Here is a 20,685-nt window from a genome sequence, read left to right on the forward strand (position 1 = left end):
AATATGCATTTACAACTGGGTGGGTTTGACCATATCAATTTTTTTGACAGATAGGTAAAGATAAAGGTTCCCTCACACATATGTGCTAGTCATTCCCAACTCTAGGGGGCAGTGCTCATCTCCATTTCAAAGCCGAAGAGCCAGAGCTGTCCAACAACGTCTCTGTGGTCATGTGGCCGGCATGACTAAACATCGAAGGCACCTGGAACGCTGTTACCTTCCCACCAAAGGTGGTTCCTATTTTTCTCCTTGCATTTTAACATGCTTTTGAACTGCTAGGTTGGCAGAAGGTGGGACAAGTAACGGGAGCTCACTCCATTACATGGTGCTAGGAATTCGAACCGCCGAACTGCCAACCTTCCTAATCGACAAGCTCACTCAAACTTCCATTTCCCTGAACTTCACTATAGATTTATGGGTGCTCACATCCTAACATTTCAAAGAGTACAAAGAAATTTCAGTAATCCACCTTATTAGAGATGCTCTGAAGAAGTTACCCCATCTTTTACCACAGAAAAATAAGAGCCGGACCTATAGGTAGTCCTCGACGTATGACCAAAACTGAGCCCAAAATGTCCATTGCTAAGCAAGACAGTTGTTAAGTGAGGTTTGCCCCAGTTTATGACATTTCTTGCCACAATTGTTAAGTGAATCACCGCACTTGATACAGTCATTAAATGAATCTGCCTTGGCACGTCAGAAGGCCGGAAAAAGTGATCCCATGACCCCAGGACATTGAAACCATCATAAATACATGCTAGTTGCCATGGGTGGAATAGGCGGCAATACAAATTTAATAATAATATTTTTTTTAAAACCCTCGAATTTTGATCATGTGACCTTGTGGATGCTGCTATAGTTGTGTGAAAAATGGCCATAAGTCACACGTAATCTACAGTGCCCTTGTAATTTGAATGGCCACTGAATGGTTGTAAGTTGAGGACTACATGTACTTAGTTAAGGTGAAAGAGGATCCTCACCTCCTGAGTGGTCTGTATCGGCCTCCGTGGGCCATGGCTGTTCGTGGCTCAGAGGCGGAAAGTCCTCCTTCAGCACGCCATTGCTGTATGGCACCCTGTTTTCCGTTGACATGGAGGAAGGTGGCTTCTGGATCGACGCGGACTTGTTCTCTGAGTCTTTGATGGTGGAGGCATTCAACAGATCCAGGTGTTGTGGAGGTGGAGATGAAGCACTTTTCAAGAGATCCTCGGCACTAGCCCCATCTTCCGAGGTGCAGGCGCTGCACCCAGAGTCTTCCATCACTATGTGACCATCCTCAAACTCCTCCTCGTGGTTCGTAGCTGGTGTCAGGCCGCCAACAGACCGCCTGGTGGGACAACTGGAGTCTCTGAGCCGGTTGTGACTTCGGTTGACCAGTTGGCCGTGAGTCAAACAACTTGAATAGGTAGCATGACGGTTGACGTTCTCCTCCAGGAGGGGAGATACTTCCACAGTAGCAACTTTCTGGCTCACACAGTCACCACCCTGGCTGGATTCTGCTTGGCCAACAACTCCAGTGCACACCTTCTCCCGAGGACTATCCACCCGGCTTGCTATTTGGCATATCCTCTCTGACATATCACTGACCGACCCTGATAATACTTCTTCAGTGGCTGCCCGGATGACATTGGAAATGATTTGAATGGCCACCTGCTCGATCTTCTCCACTTCTTGTTTGTCCAAACTAATGGCTCCTATCCTCTCTTTTTCCAGACCACCCTTATACCCAACTTCTCTGCATCCATTGTGCTTTGACATGCTACCAGTCTTTGAACTGGACGTCATCTCTTCCTCAACCATCTCCGACCTAGCAGGTTCAACACACTTGGTCAGTGTCCCAACTGCAGTTTCTCCTTCGCCACTGTTACTATCGCTTCCTTCTTCCGTTTCAACAAGTTCCTTAGGCATCTCATCAGGAACTTCTTCAGTTATCTTTCTGGAGCAGGCGACGGGGAAAGAATCCATAGAGGTGGATGCAGAATACTGGTCTTCTCTCAAAGGCCTCTCGGATGAACCGATCTGGACCATCCCATCTTTGCTATTGTCCTCCCATTTTTCAGAACCAGGAGTTGCCAACAGCCCTTGGTTGGATGCTTGATTGGAATCAGGCTTCCCTTCATTGACTGTCTTATCCATTTGGGAGTCATCAACTCTTTGTACATCCAGAAGAGAGATCTTGGGCGAAGGGGAACCAAGGACACCTTGAGGCCCCATCACTTCCACTTCTCCACTGTCGTCCTGAAGTGAATCCGGTTGGAGGATTAGTGTTGCCCCAACGGGAAGGTCTTTTCTCAACGTTTCTAAGCTTTGGGCGCTGTCTTCTGTTAAAGGTGTCGGCCGTTCTTGAAAGGGTGAATCGCTACACTGCCTGACCTGTAGAGGTGGAGAAAGTTCACTGTCCGACTGTCCAGTTTTCCAAGAACTTGGCTCCTTCGGAGGAGAACATTTCTGGCGCTCTTCCAAGCTGGGAAGATCTTGCCTGTCGTGGTTACTGACGCACTCCTTTTTACGTGAAGAAAACCACCACCAGCCGATGAGCGCCAGCACTCCGGGGATGGTGAAGGGCAGGAAATTGCGGAAGCGCAACGCCATTTCATTCACCCTCAGAAATTAAACCTGAAAAAGAAGAGGAGAAAAAAGGACCGTATTAAGACTTCAGTTGTCTAACCATGTTCAGAAAAGGTACGAATTTTTCTCAACGTTGGCAGCTTGAAAAAGATGAAGCACAGCTGGCTGGGGAATTCTGGGAATTGAAGTCCATACAACTTCAAGCTACAAATGTTGAGAAACACTATGTTCTGAGTAAGGCTTCCCAAGAGCATGAAGCAAACTCCTTGTCCCGACAAAAAAACCCTTTTATTAATTTCCTGTGAATTCTGCTCATTCACATCCAGCAAAGTCTTCCAAAGGAGGATTTACAGTCACAGACCTTATCTGGCTCAGAGAGCTGCCAGGCCCATATCTGCAAAACTTGGCAAGGAGTCACAAACCAATTAAGTGAACTAATTGTCTCCTGCAAACTCCATTCCCCTTTCGCTCCTCTTTTACTTCCTCTGGGAGGGGCCATTCATCACCCACCTATGGCCTTACTCCCAAGTTGACCCATGTTCTTCAGCTGTTCCCTTCATCTGGCAACTCTGCGCATGCGCACACTGGGAACAGCTGTTTGTCTGCCTCACTGATGTCTGACTCTGAAGGCAGCTGATAACTGGCATACGGCTCTGACCCACTCTCTGCCTCTCATCAGAGCCTTCCCCAGACTCCAGGACTGGCCCATGTTCTCCCCAACCACTTCCTCACTGTCTGCATCTGATGCCAGCTCTGCTGGTGGGCCACAACACACTGACTTAAACAAAACATTAGCATACCGCGCCATTTCCATCAAGAAGCCCATCTTTAAATTATCTCTTAATTCCTATCAGTCCTGATACCCATAATAAAATCCATACCCATTTATAGCCTGTTCTTCCTTCTAAAAGCAACCTCTAGCCCTGTCTTCTTCCACAAATCAAGCCACAGCATAACACAAGGTAGTAAGGGAGAGTGAGGAGAGAGAAAGACAACTAATACAGGTAGCCCTCGGTTAGGGAACACAATTGGGACCAGCAACTCGGTTGTTAAACAAACTGATCTGGAACTCTGCTTCCATCCTCACTTGGCTTTACAGACCTACAAAGGTTGTAAATACGAGGATGGGCCATAAAGTTACTTTTTCACTGTTGTAACTGTGAACCAACATTGCCTTTTTGGCAATGTAACAACATTGCCAAAAAGGCATTAAGAGTTGTTAACCTAATTTTGTGAAGCTTCTTCTGTAGTAACATTGTATTTCTAACGAAGGCACACAAAACCTTTGCCAGACCAATTCTCCGATACAGCTCGGCTGCCAGGAATCCACACTGTCTATCGGACATTAATACAATCGAGCGAGTCCAGAGGTACTTCACAAGAAGAGTACTCCACTCCTCTACTCACAATAGTATTCCCTATGCCACCAGGCTCGAAATTTTGGGATTGGACAATCTGGAACTGTGCCGCCTGCGGTATGATCTAAGCACAGTACACAAAATTGTCTGCTACGACGTCTTACCTGTCAATGACTTCTTCAACTTCAAGCTCAATAATACACGGGCAAAAAAAATTGGTACAAATTCAAGGTAAACTCGATTGCAGAAAATATGACTTCAGCAGCAGAGTGGTCAATGCCTGGAATGCTCTACCTGACTCCCTTGTTACATCCTCAAACCTTCACAGCTGCAACCTTAAACTGTCTACCATGGACCTCACCCAGGGACGTGCAATCACTAGAGGCAAGGGAGGCGGGGCCTCACCAGTCTCCTCAGGAAAAGGAAAGAATTTTAAAGAATTTTAAAAAAAAATAATTAAAGCCAGGGTAGTTGCTACCAGGTTCCAAGTCACAGTGGCTTGGTGTCTGCTCTCAGTGTTAACTATAGGAGGAGGCGAGAGAACTCGGGGCCTCTTTTGCATAAGGAATTTTTCGCCTTTTAAAAGTTAAGAAAGGGTTAAAAAGCAAAAAAATTTGTATGCATAGGAGGCACTGATTCTCCCATCTCCTGATCTGGGAGCAGCGAATCATGCCTGGTTGGCAGTTGAGCATGCTTACGTTGGGCGGGTCATTTCGGAAGGCGCGCTTCAGAGGAGAGAGGAGTGGGGGAGAAGGAGGAGGCTCGCTCTTCACTGCAACATGTATGTATTATTTGGTTGGTTCACTAGTTGAAACAGAAATAGTTCCCTGAATCCCTGAAGAATATTTAAAGTGGTAAAAAAAAGCTGACTTCTTCAAATGAGGAGCCCACAGCCCAGACGAGGCTGGAGTGAGTGCCGAAAGGCGAAGAGGGGTGGGGTGGGGGTGTTCCAAGAGGCCCACTCCCCTTTTTGCACTCCGCAAGCCAGGCCCGCAGCAGCAAGAGGCTCAGCTCCGCTTCTATCCCCCCCCTCCGCTCCAGAGAAGCTGGCCATGGGCGAGTCTCTGCAGCCCCGGTTCCCTCTCCAAGCAGCCCTAGGAGGAAACGGGCCAGCCCCGCTTCCCTCCTCGGACTTTCTGGCAGTGGAGGACCCGCATTCCGCTCCCCCTTCCAAGCCCCGAGTGGCCAGCCTCGGCTCCCGCCACTTTCTTCCAGAGCTTCGGCAGGCCTGCCGAGGAGGAGCCCGGACAAGGCTGGAGCGAGAGCCGCAGAGGCGAAAGACTGGCCACTCGGGGCTTGGAAGAGGGAGCGGAATGCGGGTCCTCCGCTGCCGGAAAGTCCGGGGAGGGAAGCGGGGCTGGCCCGTTTCCTCCTAGGGCTGCTTGGAGAGGGAACCGGGGCTGCGGAGACTCGCCTGCGGCCGGCTTCTCTGGAGCAGAGGGGAGGGGATAGAAGCGGAGCTGAGCCTCTTGCCACTGCGGGCCTGGCTTGCGGAGTGTAAAAAGGGGAGGGGACCTCTTGGAACACCCCCACCCCACCCCTCTTCGCCTTTTGCCTCCGCGGCTCTCGCTCCAGCCTGGGCAGGAACCGGCGCTCTTCTGCTGCGGGCGGGACGTACTCCTGGTGACCTGCGGCTCCAGTGCCTGCAAGATGGAAGTGTTTGCCCTGCGGGGCAGGCAAAAGCCGAAAGAAAGCGCCCCACCGCTTCTGTCTGACATAGAGGCGCCCTGCAGCTGGGTCGGACATAGCTGCGGGGCGCGAGGCGCCTCTATTTCGGACATAGCTGCTGCGGGTGTGTGTGTGTCAAAAGCCGCTCTCTTTCTTTTTGCCTCACCAGCCATAAGCTTCACCGCACGTCACTGACCTCACCCCATTCCTAAGTGGTCCGTAAAGGGGGCGTGCATAAGCACACCAGCGTGCCTTCCGTCCCTGTCCTGCTGTCCCCATTTATTTGTATTCATTTCTTTCGTTCATGTCCATGTCTATATTTATACCTGCTATCTTGTACATGTTTGACAAACTAATAAATACAAATACAAATGGGGAAATTCACTAAATGAGGACTCCCTGTATTCTCACAGTCCAATTCAAAAACCATCTTGGTAGATAAATTGGCTGAAAGTAATAAAAGGCAATGTGAAGACAAATCGAAACGGCATTAGAAAACAGAAATCAAAGGCAGGGTGTTACTGAGCTTGCTATCGATACTTAGGGAAAATTAAGATTGATTGCAAACCGAATATAAGCCACAAATGGGATGAGATATCCAACAAAGCATCATTTCCAAATGACAATTAAACAATCGTTTGACTCTGGTTTGCTACCCACATTCAGTCCTATGCCCACTTCTGGACTTTCCACTTAAAGGAGGATTTAGAGAAACTGGAACTGGTTCAAAGAAAGGAAATCAGGCTGATCAGAGGATTATGAACTAAGTCATAGAGGAGAGGCAGGCAGAAGTGGGTTTAATTTAACCTTGAGGAATGATTGAAGGAGAAACACAATAGGCACTCTTCAGATACACGACAGGATTTCACAGCGGAGGTCTGGACCTTTCTCTTATTCCAGGATGTGGGATACTGGATAGCAGATTTAAATTACAAGAAGCTGAATTCCAAGTGAATATCGGAAAAATCAGAGCTGTAAAAAGTCCCTGACATGATTTATTTATTTGTTTGTTTGTTAAACATGTACAAGATGACAGGTATAGGTATGAACATAAACATGAACGAAGGAAGTAAATTCAGATAAATGGAGACAGTGAGACAGCACACTGGTGCGCTTATGCATGCCGAAAGAGAAGATAATGATGCTCTTCTCTTTACTGAATGTGTTCCAGGCAGAGCAGGGGTGGGGAACTAGGACCCTTGCCCGCCTCTCTCATAGCCTGGTTCCGAATAGGCCATGGCCCCATAGTCAGCCATGCCCCGAGGGTTGGGGACCCCTGTTCTAACATATACTGAAAAATCTCCCAAAGTAATTCCTGGTAATATACCGTTTCCCTGAAAATAAGACCTCCCTGGATAATAAGCCCAATCAGGCTTTTGAGTGAGTGCACTAAAATAAGCCCTCCTCTGAAAATAAGCCCTCCCTGAAAATACTGCAACACAGCAGCCGCCATGAGATGACCCTGCTTAGTGCCTCCTGCATTTGAAAAATAATAAGCTATATACAAAATAAATACGGGACCAAGAAATTCCAGTTAGCCTATGCTTAAGATCAGAAATGATTTAAATTGTTTAAAGTTAGTTCAGTAAGAAGAAGCTAAGGTCAATGCAGAATGTCATTAATTTCTTTATTTTTTTCCCCAATAGATTTTAGACTGTGTTTGTTAAAAATCCATACCCTGTACGGGTTCTGGGAAGGAGGGGGGGGAAGGAGGGGGGTAGGGGGGGTGGAGGGAGGGAGGGGCACACACACACACACAAAAAAAATTGTACTTCGATGTTTTAATGATTGACGAATGATGAAATATTTGTGTTTTAAAAGAAATAAAATCTTTGAATATAGAAAAATAATAAGCCCTCCCCAAAAAATAAGGCCAAGCGCCTATTTTGTGGGTCAAAAGAAAATAAGACCCTCTCTTATTTTCGGAGTAGAATTTGACGAAATTCCCAATGGTAATTGGTGGAAATAACATAAAAAGTCACTCAAAGATAATATTGTTTTTATAATACAGATAGTCCTCAAGTTATGGTCATTCGTTCAGCAACCGTTTGAAGTTACAATCGGGCACAAAGCCAGCTGGGTGACCTTGGCCAGTCGCTCTCTCCCAGCTTTTGGAAGGAAAAGATCAAAGCAACTGTTTTTGAAAGTCTTCCTCCAGCAACTAGTCCAGAAAGTGGCCAGGAGTCAGCACCAGCTCAAAGGTTAAGCCCCTTGACTTACGACCAGAATTGAGCCCAAAATTTCCACTGCCAGAGTGGTTAAGTGAATCACTGCAATTGTTAAGTTAGTGACACAGTTGTTAAGTGATTCTCTGGCTTCCCCACTGATTTTGGGGGTCAGTCGGTTACAAAAGGAGATCACAAGGACCTGGGACGCTGCAACCGTCATCAATATGAGCCGGTTGCCAAGCAGAAATATTTCGACCACAGGCATTCTGCAATGGTTGTTAAGTGTGAAAATAGCAATAACACTTAGACTTATATACCGCTTCATGGTGTTTTACAGGATTCTCTTAAGCCAGAGTTCCCCCATCTTTGCGGACTGGAGGGGGGGGGGAAGAGGTGATGGTTCCACATGAAAGAAAAGCAGGAGACTGTGAGTTCTGGTTCCACCTTAGGCATGAAAGCCAGCTGGGTGACTTTGGGCCAGTCCCTCTCTCTCTCAGCCCAACCCATTTCATAGAATTGATGTGAGGAAAATACCGTATTTTTCGGAGTATAAGACACACCTTTTCCCCCTCAAAAAGAGGGTGAAAATCTGGGTGCACCTTATACACTGAATGCAGCATTTTTGGCCTCCCAATCCGCCCCCCTTCCACAAAAATGGACATGCAGAGGGTTTGGGAGGCCTACAAAGTGCTCTTGGGGCCTGGAGAGGGCAAAAATGAGCAAAAAACAGACCGTTTTTTGCTCGTTTATGCCCCCCAGCCCTCAGGAGCACACTACAAGCCTCCCAAAGCCTATGCATGCCCCATTTTTTGCAATCAAAGGGGGGCATTTTTTGTTCGTTCCCTCCCTCCAGCCCCCAGGAGCACTTTGCAGACCTCTCAAACTCTGTGTAGGCCCTGTTTTTCACAAAACACAAGGCGTGCAGAGGGTTTGGGAGGCCTGCAGAGTGCAAAACCTTTTTTTTTTTAATTATCTCTTCAAAATCTTGGTGCGTCTTATAGTCCGAAAAATACGGTAGGAGAAAGAAGGGGTATTATGTATGCTGAGTGCTTTGAGTTATTTATAATAAAGGGGAAGCCCCCAAAGGTGCTTTTTCAAGAGGCAACTGACAGAACAGAACAAAATAACAGAGTTGGAAGGGACCTTGGAGGTCTTCTAGTCCAGCCCCCTGCCTAGGCAGGAAACCCTATACTGTTTCAGACAAATGGCTATCCAACATCATCTTAAAAACTTCCAATGTTGGGGCATTCACACCTTCTGGAGGCAACTTCTGTTCCACTGATTAATTGTTCTCACTGTCAGGAAATTTCTCCTCAGTTCTAAGTTGCTTCTCTCCTTGATTAGTTTCCACCCATTGCTTCTTGTTCTACCCTCAGGTGCCTTGGAGAATAGCTTGACTCCCTCTTCTTTGTGGCAACCCTTGAGATATTGGAAGACTGCTATCATGTCTTCCCTAGTCCTTCTTTTCATTAAATGAGTGGCTGGCAAAAGTGCATGCGCAGCTCCATTTGCGCAATTGATGGGCATGTGCACCCACTGCTTATGCAAATGGAGCATGTGGGGGTGCACTTGCCCACTGCTTGCTGCTTCTGTGGCCCAGATCTGAACAGCTCATGGCCTGGGGTTTGGTCTCCCTAAGCAGTTCATAGAGTCAACAAATTGCTGCCAACAATTTGGGTCCTCATTTTACCAACCTCTGAAGGATGGAAGGCTGAGTCAATCTAGGATCGAACTGCTGGCAGTCGGCAAAGTTAACCTGTAATACCGTATTCTAACCACCATGAAAAATGGTCATGTCATGTCACTTTTTTCAATGCCCTTTGAACGATCATTAAACAAATGGTTGTTGTCAAGGACTATCTGCAAATGTATATGTTTATAAATAAATACACAGCTATTCGTAACGGTGGCTAAAAAATTAAAACCAATAAGCGTGTACAGTCAAAAAAGCTTGGAGATTTAAAATCAAAAGAAAAACGTAATTTGGCAGGCCACGCCTTTTTCTAACAACTGCACAGAATGAAGAAGGATGTGCAATGCAGTGACCGGCTTATTGCAAATTTGCCAGAAGTCAAGTCAATGTCAGGGAAATTTGAGAGCTTCAGGGAGGCGCATGTTTTATCCGTGCACCGTGCACCAAGTGTTCTGGGCAAAAAGAAGGCCCATTTCTCTAGTTCTAGTCAAATCCAAGATGAATTTAAGGAGGTTCGTACAGCCTTCTGCCCAACAGTCACTACTTGTGCACAACTCCCTTTGAGTTATAAAAAGACAAGGCTGGCATTCCTTTCCTTGTGGAGAATAGATGGGGCCCTTTTTGGGAATGTCGGAATAAACAGCTGTCCATTCAGACAGCAGCCTGTTGCAGAATACGCTCTCAATCCCCAGCCACAGATGGCATTGCAACTGATTGCTCAAGGTTAGAGAGACTCTCTAGGAATTCTTCACAATCTCGATCTTCCGCCTCGCTCGCAGAAGGAAGACGCCCACCGCAGAATGTTCGGAACAGAAAACTTCCCTCTGCGTAGAAAAATAGCAATTCAGGTGGATGCGTAAAACCTTTCGTCCCCACCTGCTAGTTGTCCAACATTCAGGGAATCATGATGCCTTCCATCGAGTGGAATAGCTTAAATACCATTTTCCTGCGTGTGAAAACAGGCAGAGAGGAACCAATGCTTGCGAAGAGGGAGAGAAACACAAGCACGCATTAGGTAGTATTGAAAAAATATTGAAAAGTATTTGGTAATCTTGAAAAACCAATACAGCTAATCCCGCAGTTACAATCACAATTCGAGCCGTAAATTTATGTTGCTAAATTCTAGTAAGATTCTGCATGGATTAAGTTCCTAGGGAGTTTGCTTTTTCCTAGTGTCATGCAATTATAGGTGATTCTCCACTTATGCCCACAACCGTTAAGTGAGTCTGGCTTTCCCCATTGACTCTGCATGTCAGAAGGTTGCAAAAGATGATCACTGTTCTGACCTAGGCTTCCCATGAACAGGAAGCAAACTCCTTGTCCCGACAAAAAAAACCACCCTTTTATTAATTTCCTGTGAATTCTGCTTATTCACATCCAGCAAAGTCTTTCGAGGGAGGATTCTGGGAATTGAAGTCCATACAACTTCAAGCTACCAATGTTGAGAAACACTATGTTCTGAGTAAGGCTTCCCAAGAGCATGAAGCAAACTCCTTGTCCCAACAAAAAAACTCTTTTATTAATTTCCTGTGAATTCTGCTCATTCACATCCAGCAAAGTCTTCCAAGGGAGGATTTACAGTCACAGACCTTATCTGGCTTGGAGAACTGACAGGCCGATAGCTGCAGAACTTGGCAAGGAGTTTCAGAGGGCCAATTAAGTGAACTAATTGCAAACTCCCCTTTCGCTCCTCTTTTATTTCCTCTGGGAGGGGGCCATTCATCGTCCAGCTGTGGCCTTACTCCCAAGTCGACCCCTGTTCTTTAGCTGTTCCCTTCGTCTGGCAACTCTGTGCATGCGCACACTGGGAACAGACTCCAGCTGTTCTTCTGCCCCATTGATGTCTGACTCTTAAGGCAGCTGATAACTGGCATATGGCTCTGGCCCCCTCTCTGCCTCCGACGCAGAGCCCTCACCAGAGCCTTCCCCAGACTCCAGGACTGGCCCATCTTCCTCCCCAACCTCCTCACTGTCCGCTCTGCTGGCGGACCACAAAAATCACATGACCCTGGGACACTGCAGCCGTCATAAGTATGAGCAATTAGCCAGTGGAACATCTTGCCTCCAGAAGTTGTGAGTGCTCCAACAATGGGATGTTTTAAAAAACTGGTTGTATAACCATTAATTTGAAATGGCATAGTGTCTCTCCTGCTAGAGCAGGAGGTTGGACTAGAAGACCTCCAAGGTCCCTTCCGACTCTGTTATTCTGTTACCTCATGCTGGCATGAGAGCAGGAGTAAACTTGGGCTGCTTCAATGAAAGAGTGGGAAAGCTAGATCCAAAAAGACCTTTCTTGATCATTTTCAAAGCATACTCAGCCCTAACATTTATGCTTTTTTTTTACAAGAGAATCCAGGATGTCAATCTGAAATCATGGAATGAAAAATTAAATTTTTTAAAAAAATAACACTTCACAAGATGCAATAGGTTTAAAGCTAGGAACTTAGCTGCTGGGCTTATCTATTTAAAGCTTTCAGTATTGGCATTTACTTGCTCCTTTCAAGTTTTTCTATGAAGACACAGAAATTGTTAAGGCCGAAAAGCTTTCAAAATCACTGATCTTCTACGGTGACTTTGGGGGGGGGAGGAGGGAAGTTACCTCTGTGCCTTTAAGAATTGCAGAATACAGAACTGTTCTGAGATAAAATGAATCTTGGGAGTGCAAATTGCTTTCATGTGTGATGAAAACCCATAATTAGCTGGATCGGCTAGATTAGTGGTTTAAGGAAACATTTCTCAACCTTGGAACTTTAAAATGTCTGGACTTCAACTCCCAGAATTCTCTAGCCAGCCTGCCCAGAAACTTCTGGGAGTTGAAGTCCAGATATTTTAAAAGTTGATGAGGTTAAGTAATGCTGTCTCTTAAACCACTAATCCTGCTTTACAAATCAGAATGGCTGAATTTTAATGATTTAACTAACTTAAGCCAAAACCCAACCTTAGGGTGATGATGAACTCATGCTGTAAGAAGAGGTTCAGTCATGTCTAGTCCTGCACCCATTATTGTTTTAATTAAGAACATAAATATATGCTACAGCGACGTGTTCAAAATGCAAATTGGCCTCTGAAACTCCAACTCTGGTAATAATAGCAAAATTATCTAGAAATGTATGCCATGCAGGTAGCAGTCCTCCACCGATGACCAAAATTGAGCCCTGACTTTTAGTTGTAAGTCAAGTCACCACACGACAAGTTTCAATTTTAGGGCTGTTTTTCTGATGGTCATTGAGTCACCACGGTCGTTAAGCAAACCATGTGGTCATAAGTTTGAATCCAGCTTATCCAAAGGGCCTTTTTTTCTCTCTCTTGGAAAACAGAATGAAAAGAACAAAGCTTGATCATATGACCATGGGAAACTGATCATAAATGGAAGCTGGTTGCCAATGATTAAACATGACCAAGGGGATGGTACAAGCAGATGGGGCGTAAGTACCTTTTTTTTTACTCTGTTGTAACTTCAAACAGTCATGAAATGACTGGCCGTAAATCAAGGACTACTGTATTTGCTTTTATCAATACAGAACACTACTACTAGGTGCAATGGTGGGTTGCAGGCGGTACGCCCCAGTACGGGCATACCGGAGCCTGCCCGGAGCACCAAATACCGTTCCGGTATGGTGCTCCATGGTGCTCCAGAGGGTCTACCCACCCGCCCGCGCTCCTTACCGTGGTTTAAAGCTGTCGGTGCTTACAGCGCTTGCGCGACGCTCCGCGAGCAGCGGGAACGTCGCCGAAGCTTGCAGAAGTAACTTTTGCAGCTACAATGCATGTGTGCTCTTGGGACGTGCGTGTGGGTGAATCCTGAACCCACCACTGACTAGTTTTAGTTTTTAGTTTTTTAGTTTTATTATTATTTATAGGCCGCCCTTTTCCCTGAGGGGACTCAGGGCGGCTTACAAAATATAGGGAGGGGGGTACAAAACAGTAAACATAAAACAATACATAAGTAAAAATAGTACACAACATTCATTCATCATTCGGGTGGGGACAGATTACGATCTTTATCCCCAGGCCTGACGGGATAGCCAGGTCTTGAGGGCTGTGCGGAAGGTCTGGACGGTGGTGAGGGTACGAATCTCCACGGGGAGATCCTTCCAAAGGGTCGGAGCTACTACTGAAAAGGCTCTCCTCCGTGTGGTTGCCAGTCAACACTGACTGGCGGATGGAACTCGGAGGAGGCCTAATCTATGCGATCTAATAGGTCGCAAGGAGGTAATTGGCAGGAGGCGGTCTCTCAAGTACGCAGATCCACTACCATGAAGGGCTTTATGGGTGGTAAGTAGCACCTTGAAGCGCACCCGGAGGTCAACAGGTAGCCAGCGCAGCTCGCGGAGGATAGGTGTTATGTGGGCGAACCGAGGTGCACCCACAATCACCACAATCACTGACTAGGTGGCAGCACTAGCCATTCTCAAAAGCTAACTACCACCCCATGGATGGGAGACCACTAGAAAAACCTCAAGAAAGTAGGGTAAACTGGGTAATAAAATAAAACCATCCATGGAAATGACCATGGCAAACCACATCCATACGGTTTGCAAGGAAACCATGGAATCTTTCTCTTTGAAGCCACCAGGAGCTCAACTTGCCTTGAAGGAAACTGGACTTCACTAACCGTGTTTCCCCTGAAAATAAGACAGGGTCTTATTTCCCCCCCCCCCAAAAAAATAAGCGATTGGCCTCATTTTTGGGGAGGCCTTATTATTTTTAAGGTGCAGGAGGCGGCGAGCATGGTCACCCCATGGCTGCTGCTGTGTTGCGTGTCGCTGGGCCTGCTGCTCTTTTTGCAGCAGCTATTAGCGTGATAGAAGGGGCGCGGTGGCTAGGGTTGAAGGAGCAGCCATTAGGTAAGGGCATGTGGGTTGCATGGGGCCCCTCCCTTCCCTCCCCCGGCCTCTCCTCACCTCGTTGTTTGCGCAGCAAGCAACCAGAAGAAATGGCGGGGACCGGCATGTGTTTAAATATTTTCGGGGAGCTCTTATGTTCAGGGGAGGGTTTATTTTAGCGCATACGCTCAAAAACGCAATTGGGCTTATTATCCGGGGAGGTCTTATTTTCAGGGTACTAAAGAAAAGAAAACCTGGATGCTAATAAACAGGATTGTTGAGCCGAGGTGGAGCAGTGGTTAGGGTGCAGTACTGCAGGCCACTTCAGCTGACTGTGATCTGCAGTTCAGCGGTTCAAATCTCACCGGCTCAAGGTCAACTCAGCCTTCCATCCTTCCGAGGTGGGTGAAATGAGGACCCAGATTGTGAGGGCAGGTTGCTGACTCAATTTGCTAAAAAATTTGTAAACCGCTTAGAGAGGGCCAAAAGCCCTATGAAGCGGTATATAAATCTAATAAATAAATAAAAAATAAATAAATGTTGCGCATGCGAAGGGAAGCTTACTTTTAGAGCTGGAATTTTTCATCTTCCTCCGAAAAGACTACATGCAGTCCTTGACTTACGACCATTCATTCAGTGACCATTCGAAGTCACAACAGTACTGAAACGGGTGACTTTTATTCTTGCGTCTTTCATTTCATGGCACCAAAGTGTCCAAACTTCTTGTCAATGCCAAGCTTATTCCGGGCAATGAAAGCTGGGCCACCAAGGTTATGGGGGTACAGAAAAAACTAAATTGGGATGCCCCAATAAAAATGCACACACAAAAGCGAAAAAATAGCGGGCAAGAATTCAAATGTGGTTGGAGAAGATGACGCAGCAACATGTTGACTTAAAACCTGAATTGTTCTTGTTGGGTATCTTACCAGGGAAATATAGTTAAGAAAATGTATATTTGATTATTCATGTAATAACTGCGGCTAGAATTGTCTTTGCACAAAATTGGAAAGCTGCAGAAATCCCTAAAGATGAAAATGTGATTGAGAAAATATTAAGACTGTGCAGAAATGAGTAGATTAACACTAGCAATTAAAGGAAAGGAAGAATCTGATTATTATAATACATAGGGGTTATTTTATCATTGGTTAGAAAATGAATATGGATAAAAAGAATAAAATTAAATAATTTAGGAAGAGAAATGTTATAATAGGAGATATGTCAAGTTGTAATGTTAAAATAAGAACAGGTGTATACAAAGAATTTGGTGGTAAGCTATAATTATTATGACACACAAAAAATTTGTACTCAAGACGACACACTGATTGATAAATGATGAAATGTTTGTTTTAAAATAAAAAAAATAAAAATTTACAAAAAAAGAATGCACAGCCTCTCACCCCAACTTAGCGATATCATTGCACATGACAGCCAAATTAGCGAGGAAGCACACTGGGCACTGGCCGCTTTAAATCCTAAATCAAAGGGGCCAAGGAATCTTTTTCCAAGCTAAAAATAGATACAGTAAAAGGCACAGGAGCTGCCTTATAAGCCCACACAGAAGGCTGGTGGTTTTGAAAGAGAGGATTCAACTTGGTAGCCTACTCAGAATTAAACAACAAAAAAAATTAGGGTACTTTGATTTAGTCTAAAAAAGAAACCCTGCTTAATTAAGCCCTTCGGCTGGAGGCTTGGCCTATAGATTCTCACCCTCCTCTAACGCAGCTGAATTTAAAATCTGGATTCAAACTGTCCTACTTTGGATCCTGTAGGAAACATTAGTAAACACAGCTGGTCAGAAACAGTTTCTTCCCAATCCCTCAACAGACCTCAGCTCCCAGAAGCCCATAGTAGTCTTAGTCTAGGGATTCTGGCAGTAGAAGTTTAATGGAGTTGAAGGACTCAAGTATAGGAGGGAGGGAAGGAACAGAACATAAACAAATCAAGAGAACTGCATAAGGCAGCGATTTCAAATTAAAACCCAGCTTTTGTGTGTGTCTGTGTGCAAAATATAGACAACCTGTTGAAAAAGTGAGCCAGTTTCCAAGCACCCAAATTGTGATCGCATGACTGTAAGGGTGGTGCGATGGTTGTAAGTGCAAATACTTTTTCAAAGGCCATCGTAACTTTGAACTGTTGTTAAACGAACAGTCGTAAGTCAAAAATTACAGGTATAACATTCTAGGACCGTGATAGCAAACCAATGGCACATGTGCTGCCTCTCTCTCTGCAGGCATGCAAGCTGTCGTCCTGCTCAGCTCCACTGCCCATGTGTGCACGCCTCCTGCCAGCCAGCTGATTTGGGGGTCTCTACTGTGCATGCGGGAGACACGTGTGCACGCACGGGGGGTGGGGGGAGTGTGGGGGAGTGGTGCCACCCGAAGCCCATTTTCTTTCCCGGGAAGCTTCAGGGAGGCCTGCTAGGCCCAAAACAGGGCATGGAGTGGTCGCGTGCATGTACGGGGAAGCACGGGGGGGGGGGGGGTCGCATGCATGTGCAGGAGGAGGGGGAGCGCAGGGGGGGGTCATGCAGGCATGCATAGGGGGCGGGAAGCATTGCAGTATGGGTGTGGGCATGCACACACGTGCTGCCATGCGCACACACATGATTTCGGCACGCGAGGAGAAAAAGGTTAGCCATCACTGTTCTAGGGCTTGGTGATAATTTCTAGAAATAAATCTAGAAGTGGCTCCGTGTGCACCGAATGTGATGTTCCAGAACGAACAAACAGGTATGCTTCATGAATGACCCATTCCAAGAAGACTTCAAGCCACACCTGGCTCAGGGGAAGTACAGGTAGTCCTCAACTTACAACAGTTCATTTAGTGACCGTTCAAAGTTACAGCAGCCCAGGAAAAACTGACTTATGACCATTGTTCACACTTGCAACCACTGCGGCATCCCCATGGTCAAGTGATCAAAATTCAGGTGCTTGGCAACTGACCCATATTTATGATGGTCGCTGGGTCCTGGGGGGGGGGGTCATGTGATCACTTTTTGCCACTTTTTGACGAGCAAACTCAAGGAGGAAGCCAGGTTCATTTAACAACCATGTTACTAACTTAACCACTGAGGCGATTCAGTTGTGGCAAGAAAGGTCATAAAATGGGGCAGAACTCATTTGTCAAATGTCTCGCTCAGCAACAGGAATTGTGGGCTCAATTGTGGTCGTAGGCCAAGGACTACCTGTCCTCAGTACCACAAGTCACTAAGCTGAAATACTGGAAGGTTTAAGGTGGTCCAGAAAAAAATGGAGCATTCTGTAACTCTCCGGAACGAGCTACCCGCAGAGATCCGGACCCTTCCCACTCTCTCGGCCTTCCGAAAAGCCACTAAAACCTGGCTGTTCCAGCAGGCCTGGGGCTATTGACCCCAAAATACGGTCCAGCCCCAGCCAGAACTGAGTGTATGGTGTGTTGTTTTTAAATCTATCTTTTCTTTCCCCTATATTTTAGTTTTGACTTTATTTTTGTATTTGTAAGCCGCCCGGAGTTCTACGGGATTGGGCGTATAAATTTTATTAAATCCAATTCAAATTCAAATTCCAAAACTGTGATTCCCTAACTGCCATATTTGTCCCTTCCTCAAAAAAGGACAATATAGAACAGGGAAAGGAATATTGGCCCTTTTGTGACTTGTGGACTTCAACTCCCAGAATTCCTGAGCCAGCAGGAATGGCTTGAGCCATGGCTGGCTCAGGAATTCTGGGAGTTGAAGTCCACAAATCATAAAAGTACCATGGTTCCCCACCCCTGATATAGGATAATGGCACTCCACTTTTACCTCCTTCCAACTTCAGCATTTAAACAATGAGTACATCTTCGGTCCTTTCAACTATGGCTAGTTTTAACCACCCAGTTCCATTGATCATTAACAGTCCTAAGTATTCTACAAATATATTTACTCAGGCTCTCCGCCAAGCAAGACTTGTAAATGCAACCTTTGAGTATTGTTTTGAACAGAAAACCCTCCTTTGACAGAAGAGCTTTGTGAATCTCAGGCAGAAGTTTTTTTTTTAAAAAAATAAAAAAATAAAAAATAAAAGGCTTACCCAACGACTCAATTGCACCTCAAATGCACTTTGCCCTGAATTATATAAATAAAACCCAAGGCAATGAACAAATATGGCAGAGGAGAGGAGGCAGGAAGTAGGCAAGCAAATACTTTAATAAATTAGCACTTTTTTGGGGGGGTTGCTGCCAAATAAGTTTGGGAGTTTGGGACAGGTGGCAGGAGGAAATTAAAAGAAAGTTAATTTCAACTCAAGGAGAAATTCCCTTTCCACTTCCATCCCCTTCTCACTGGAAATAGACATTCTGACTGCAAGTGCTCCAGAGTGACCTACAACAGGGGTCACCAAACTTTCGGACCTCAGGGACAGTTAAATTCATAATATTAAATCCCACGGACCACTAGTATGATCTGCCTAATGACCAGCTGGGTGGGTGTGGTTAGGTGGTTATGTGACTGGGTGGGCGGGGGCAACTCGGCGTCACTCATGTTGAGGGGCGTCTCGCCAGTCTCTACTTGCCCCTCCCCTCCCAGCCCCTCCTCGCTTTCCCACCCAGGCTCCTTAGGGCCCCAACAGGAAGCAGTTGTTGGAGCTAAGCAGCCACCATGAGGAAGAGCGAAACAGGGGGCTCACTGCAAATTGGATCTGACCGAGAAGGAGGCTCAGTAGAAGCACCTCACTGAGGACTAGAAGCATAGGCTTTCCAAGCAGAGGGAAGACTTGCAGGAGCGCAAGGCCAGGTACTGGCGCCTGGAGGCTCAGAGGTATGAGATGGTCAGCCAGTTCCAGGCCATGATGCAGCCCCACTGGAACAAGGCCCTCTGGCTCTTCGCCACCGGTGGTGCTTCCCTCCAGCCTTCACCCAAAGCCCCACACCTGGAGGTCGAAGCAGATCCCAAGTTGGAACTTCTGCCCCCCTCTGCCCACACAAAAGGACCCCGAAGAGGGAGACTCTCTGCAGAAACAGAAATGTTCATTGCACATATCCATCCCAGGGGCCGTAGTTTGAGGACCCCTGATTTAGTGCACTATAAAAATGCAAATAATTTTTCTGCAAACCGCCAAAATTTTCTCACGGACCACTGATCTACACCACCTTGATTTTCTGATGTGCTGGGATGTCACACCCATAATGTGCTGGGTTGCCACACCCATAATCCTCAGCCAGGACAGCCCATCACCACAGGGCAACCTCTATGGTAGAGTTTCCCAGCCATCACAATTTTAAGGCAGGTGGACTTCAACTCCCGGAATTCCTCTAGCCAGCTAGGGAATTCTGGGAGTTGAAGTCCATACGCCTGGTTGGGGAATTGTCAGGCTCAAAGAATCAGGATCCTATTTTAAGTAAAAGTCAGAAGATTTATTGCTCAAGCCCATGCACAAGAAACTAGTCAGCTAAAGTTCAATGCTAAATTGGCGCCAGATAAAGGTCAACGAACTTCAAGAGGGGCTGGGTTTGGACCGTTTGTGAGCATATAATAATTCTAGGCTGATGACTCGTTTAACTCCACCTTTCCAGCTCTGTCTGCTCTCTCTCCTGTGGGAATTCTGGGAACTGAAGTCCGTCCACCTGGCTGGGGAATTCTGGGAGTTGAAGTCCACCTGCTTTAGAGCTACCAAGGTTGGGAGACACTGCATTATGGGAAATAAATGCTAGGTTCAATCAGCAGACAAAGCCAGACACTCTCACTGTTGTGTGAACCCAATCACGCTGTTAATCTCTGGATTATGGCTGAGCATGTGACGCACACAGAATGGTCTTCTCTGCCAAGTGCCTCTTTGGGAGATATGTATTACTCATCCAGGGAGAAACCAATTCAATCTATTAAATGCACAAACCCGTAATTGGGTTACTCCAATGACACCCATTTAAGCGAGTAACATCAGCTCTACCTGCAGGTTCAAACTGAGTGTGTACAGACAAATTGCACTTAGTACTGGTGGACTGAAGCACATACACTATATTGCCAAAAGTATTCGCTCACCTGCCTTTACTCGCATATGAACTTACTGTAAGTGACCTCCCATTCCTAATCCATAGGGTTCAATATGACGTCGGTCCACCCTTTGCAGCTATAACAGCTTCAACTCTTCTGGGAAGGCTGTCCCCAAGGTTCAGGAGTGTGTTTATGGGAATTTGTGACCATTCTTCCAGAAGCGCATTTGTGAGGTCACACACTGATGTTGGACGAGTTTACATGGCCCACCACTTCGTGGCTGAGTTGCTGACATTCCTAAACACTTCCACGTTCTTATAATACAGCTGACAGTTGACAGTGGAATATTTAGGAGCGAGGGAATTTCACGACTGGATTTGTTGCACAGGTGGCATCCTATCACAGTTCCACGCTGGACTTCACTGAGCTCCTGAGAGCGACCCATTCTTTCACAAAT

The 20,685-nt window shown here is 46.2% G+C and overlaps 1 protein-coding gene across 3 annotated transcripts in view; it reads right to left on the reverse strand.

Annotated features, from left to right (window-relative positions):
* AKAP1 (A-kinase anchoring protein 1) overlaps nucleotides 1-20,685 on the reverse strand; it is a 74,159-nt gene that overhangs the window by 36,491 nt on the left and 16,983 nt on the right. For all 3 annotated transcript variants that reach the window (XM_087717161.1, XM_087717163.1, XM_087717162.1), the window contains exon 2: nucleotides 981-2,616. In XM_087717161.1, the coding sequence (XP_087573287.1) occupies nucleotides 981-2,592 (1,612 nt within the window). In that variant the 5' untranslated portion in view covers nucleotides 2,593-2,616. The remainder of the gene's footprint in view (nucleotides 1-980; nucleotides 2,617-20,685) is intronic.

Source organism: Thamnophis sirtalis, unplaced genomic scaffold (assembly GCF_051295495.1).
Source record: "Thamnophis sirtalis isolate CommonGarterSnake01/CBP01778 unplaced genomic scaffold, rThaSir2_p1.2 scaffold_6, whole genome shotgun sequence".
Lineage (NCBI taxonomy): Eukaryota > Metazoa > Chordata > Lepidosauria > Squamata > Natricidae > Thamnophis > Thamnophis sirtalis.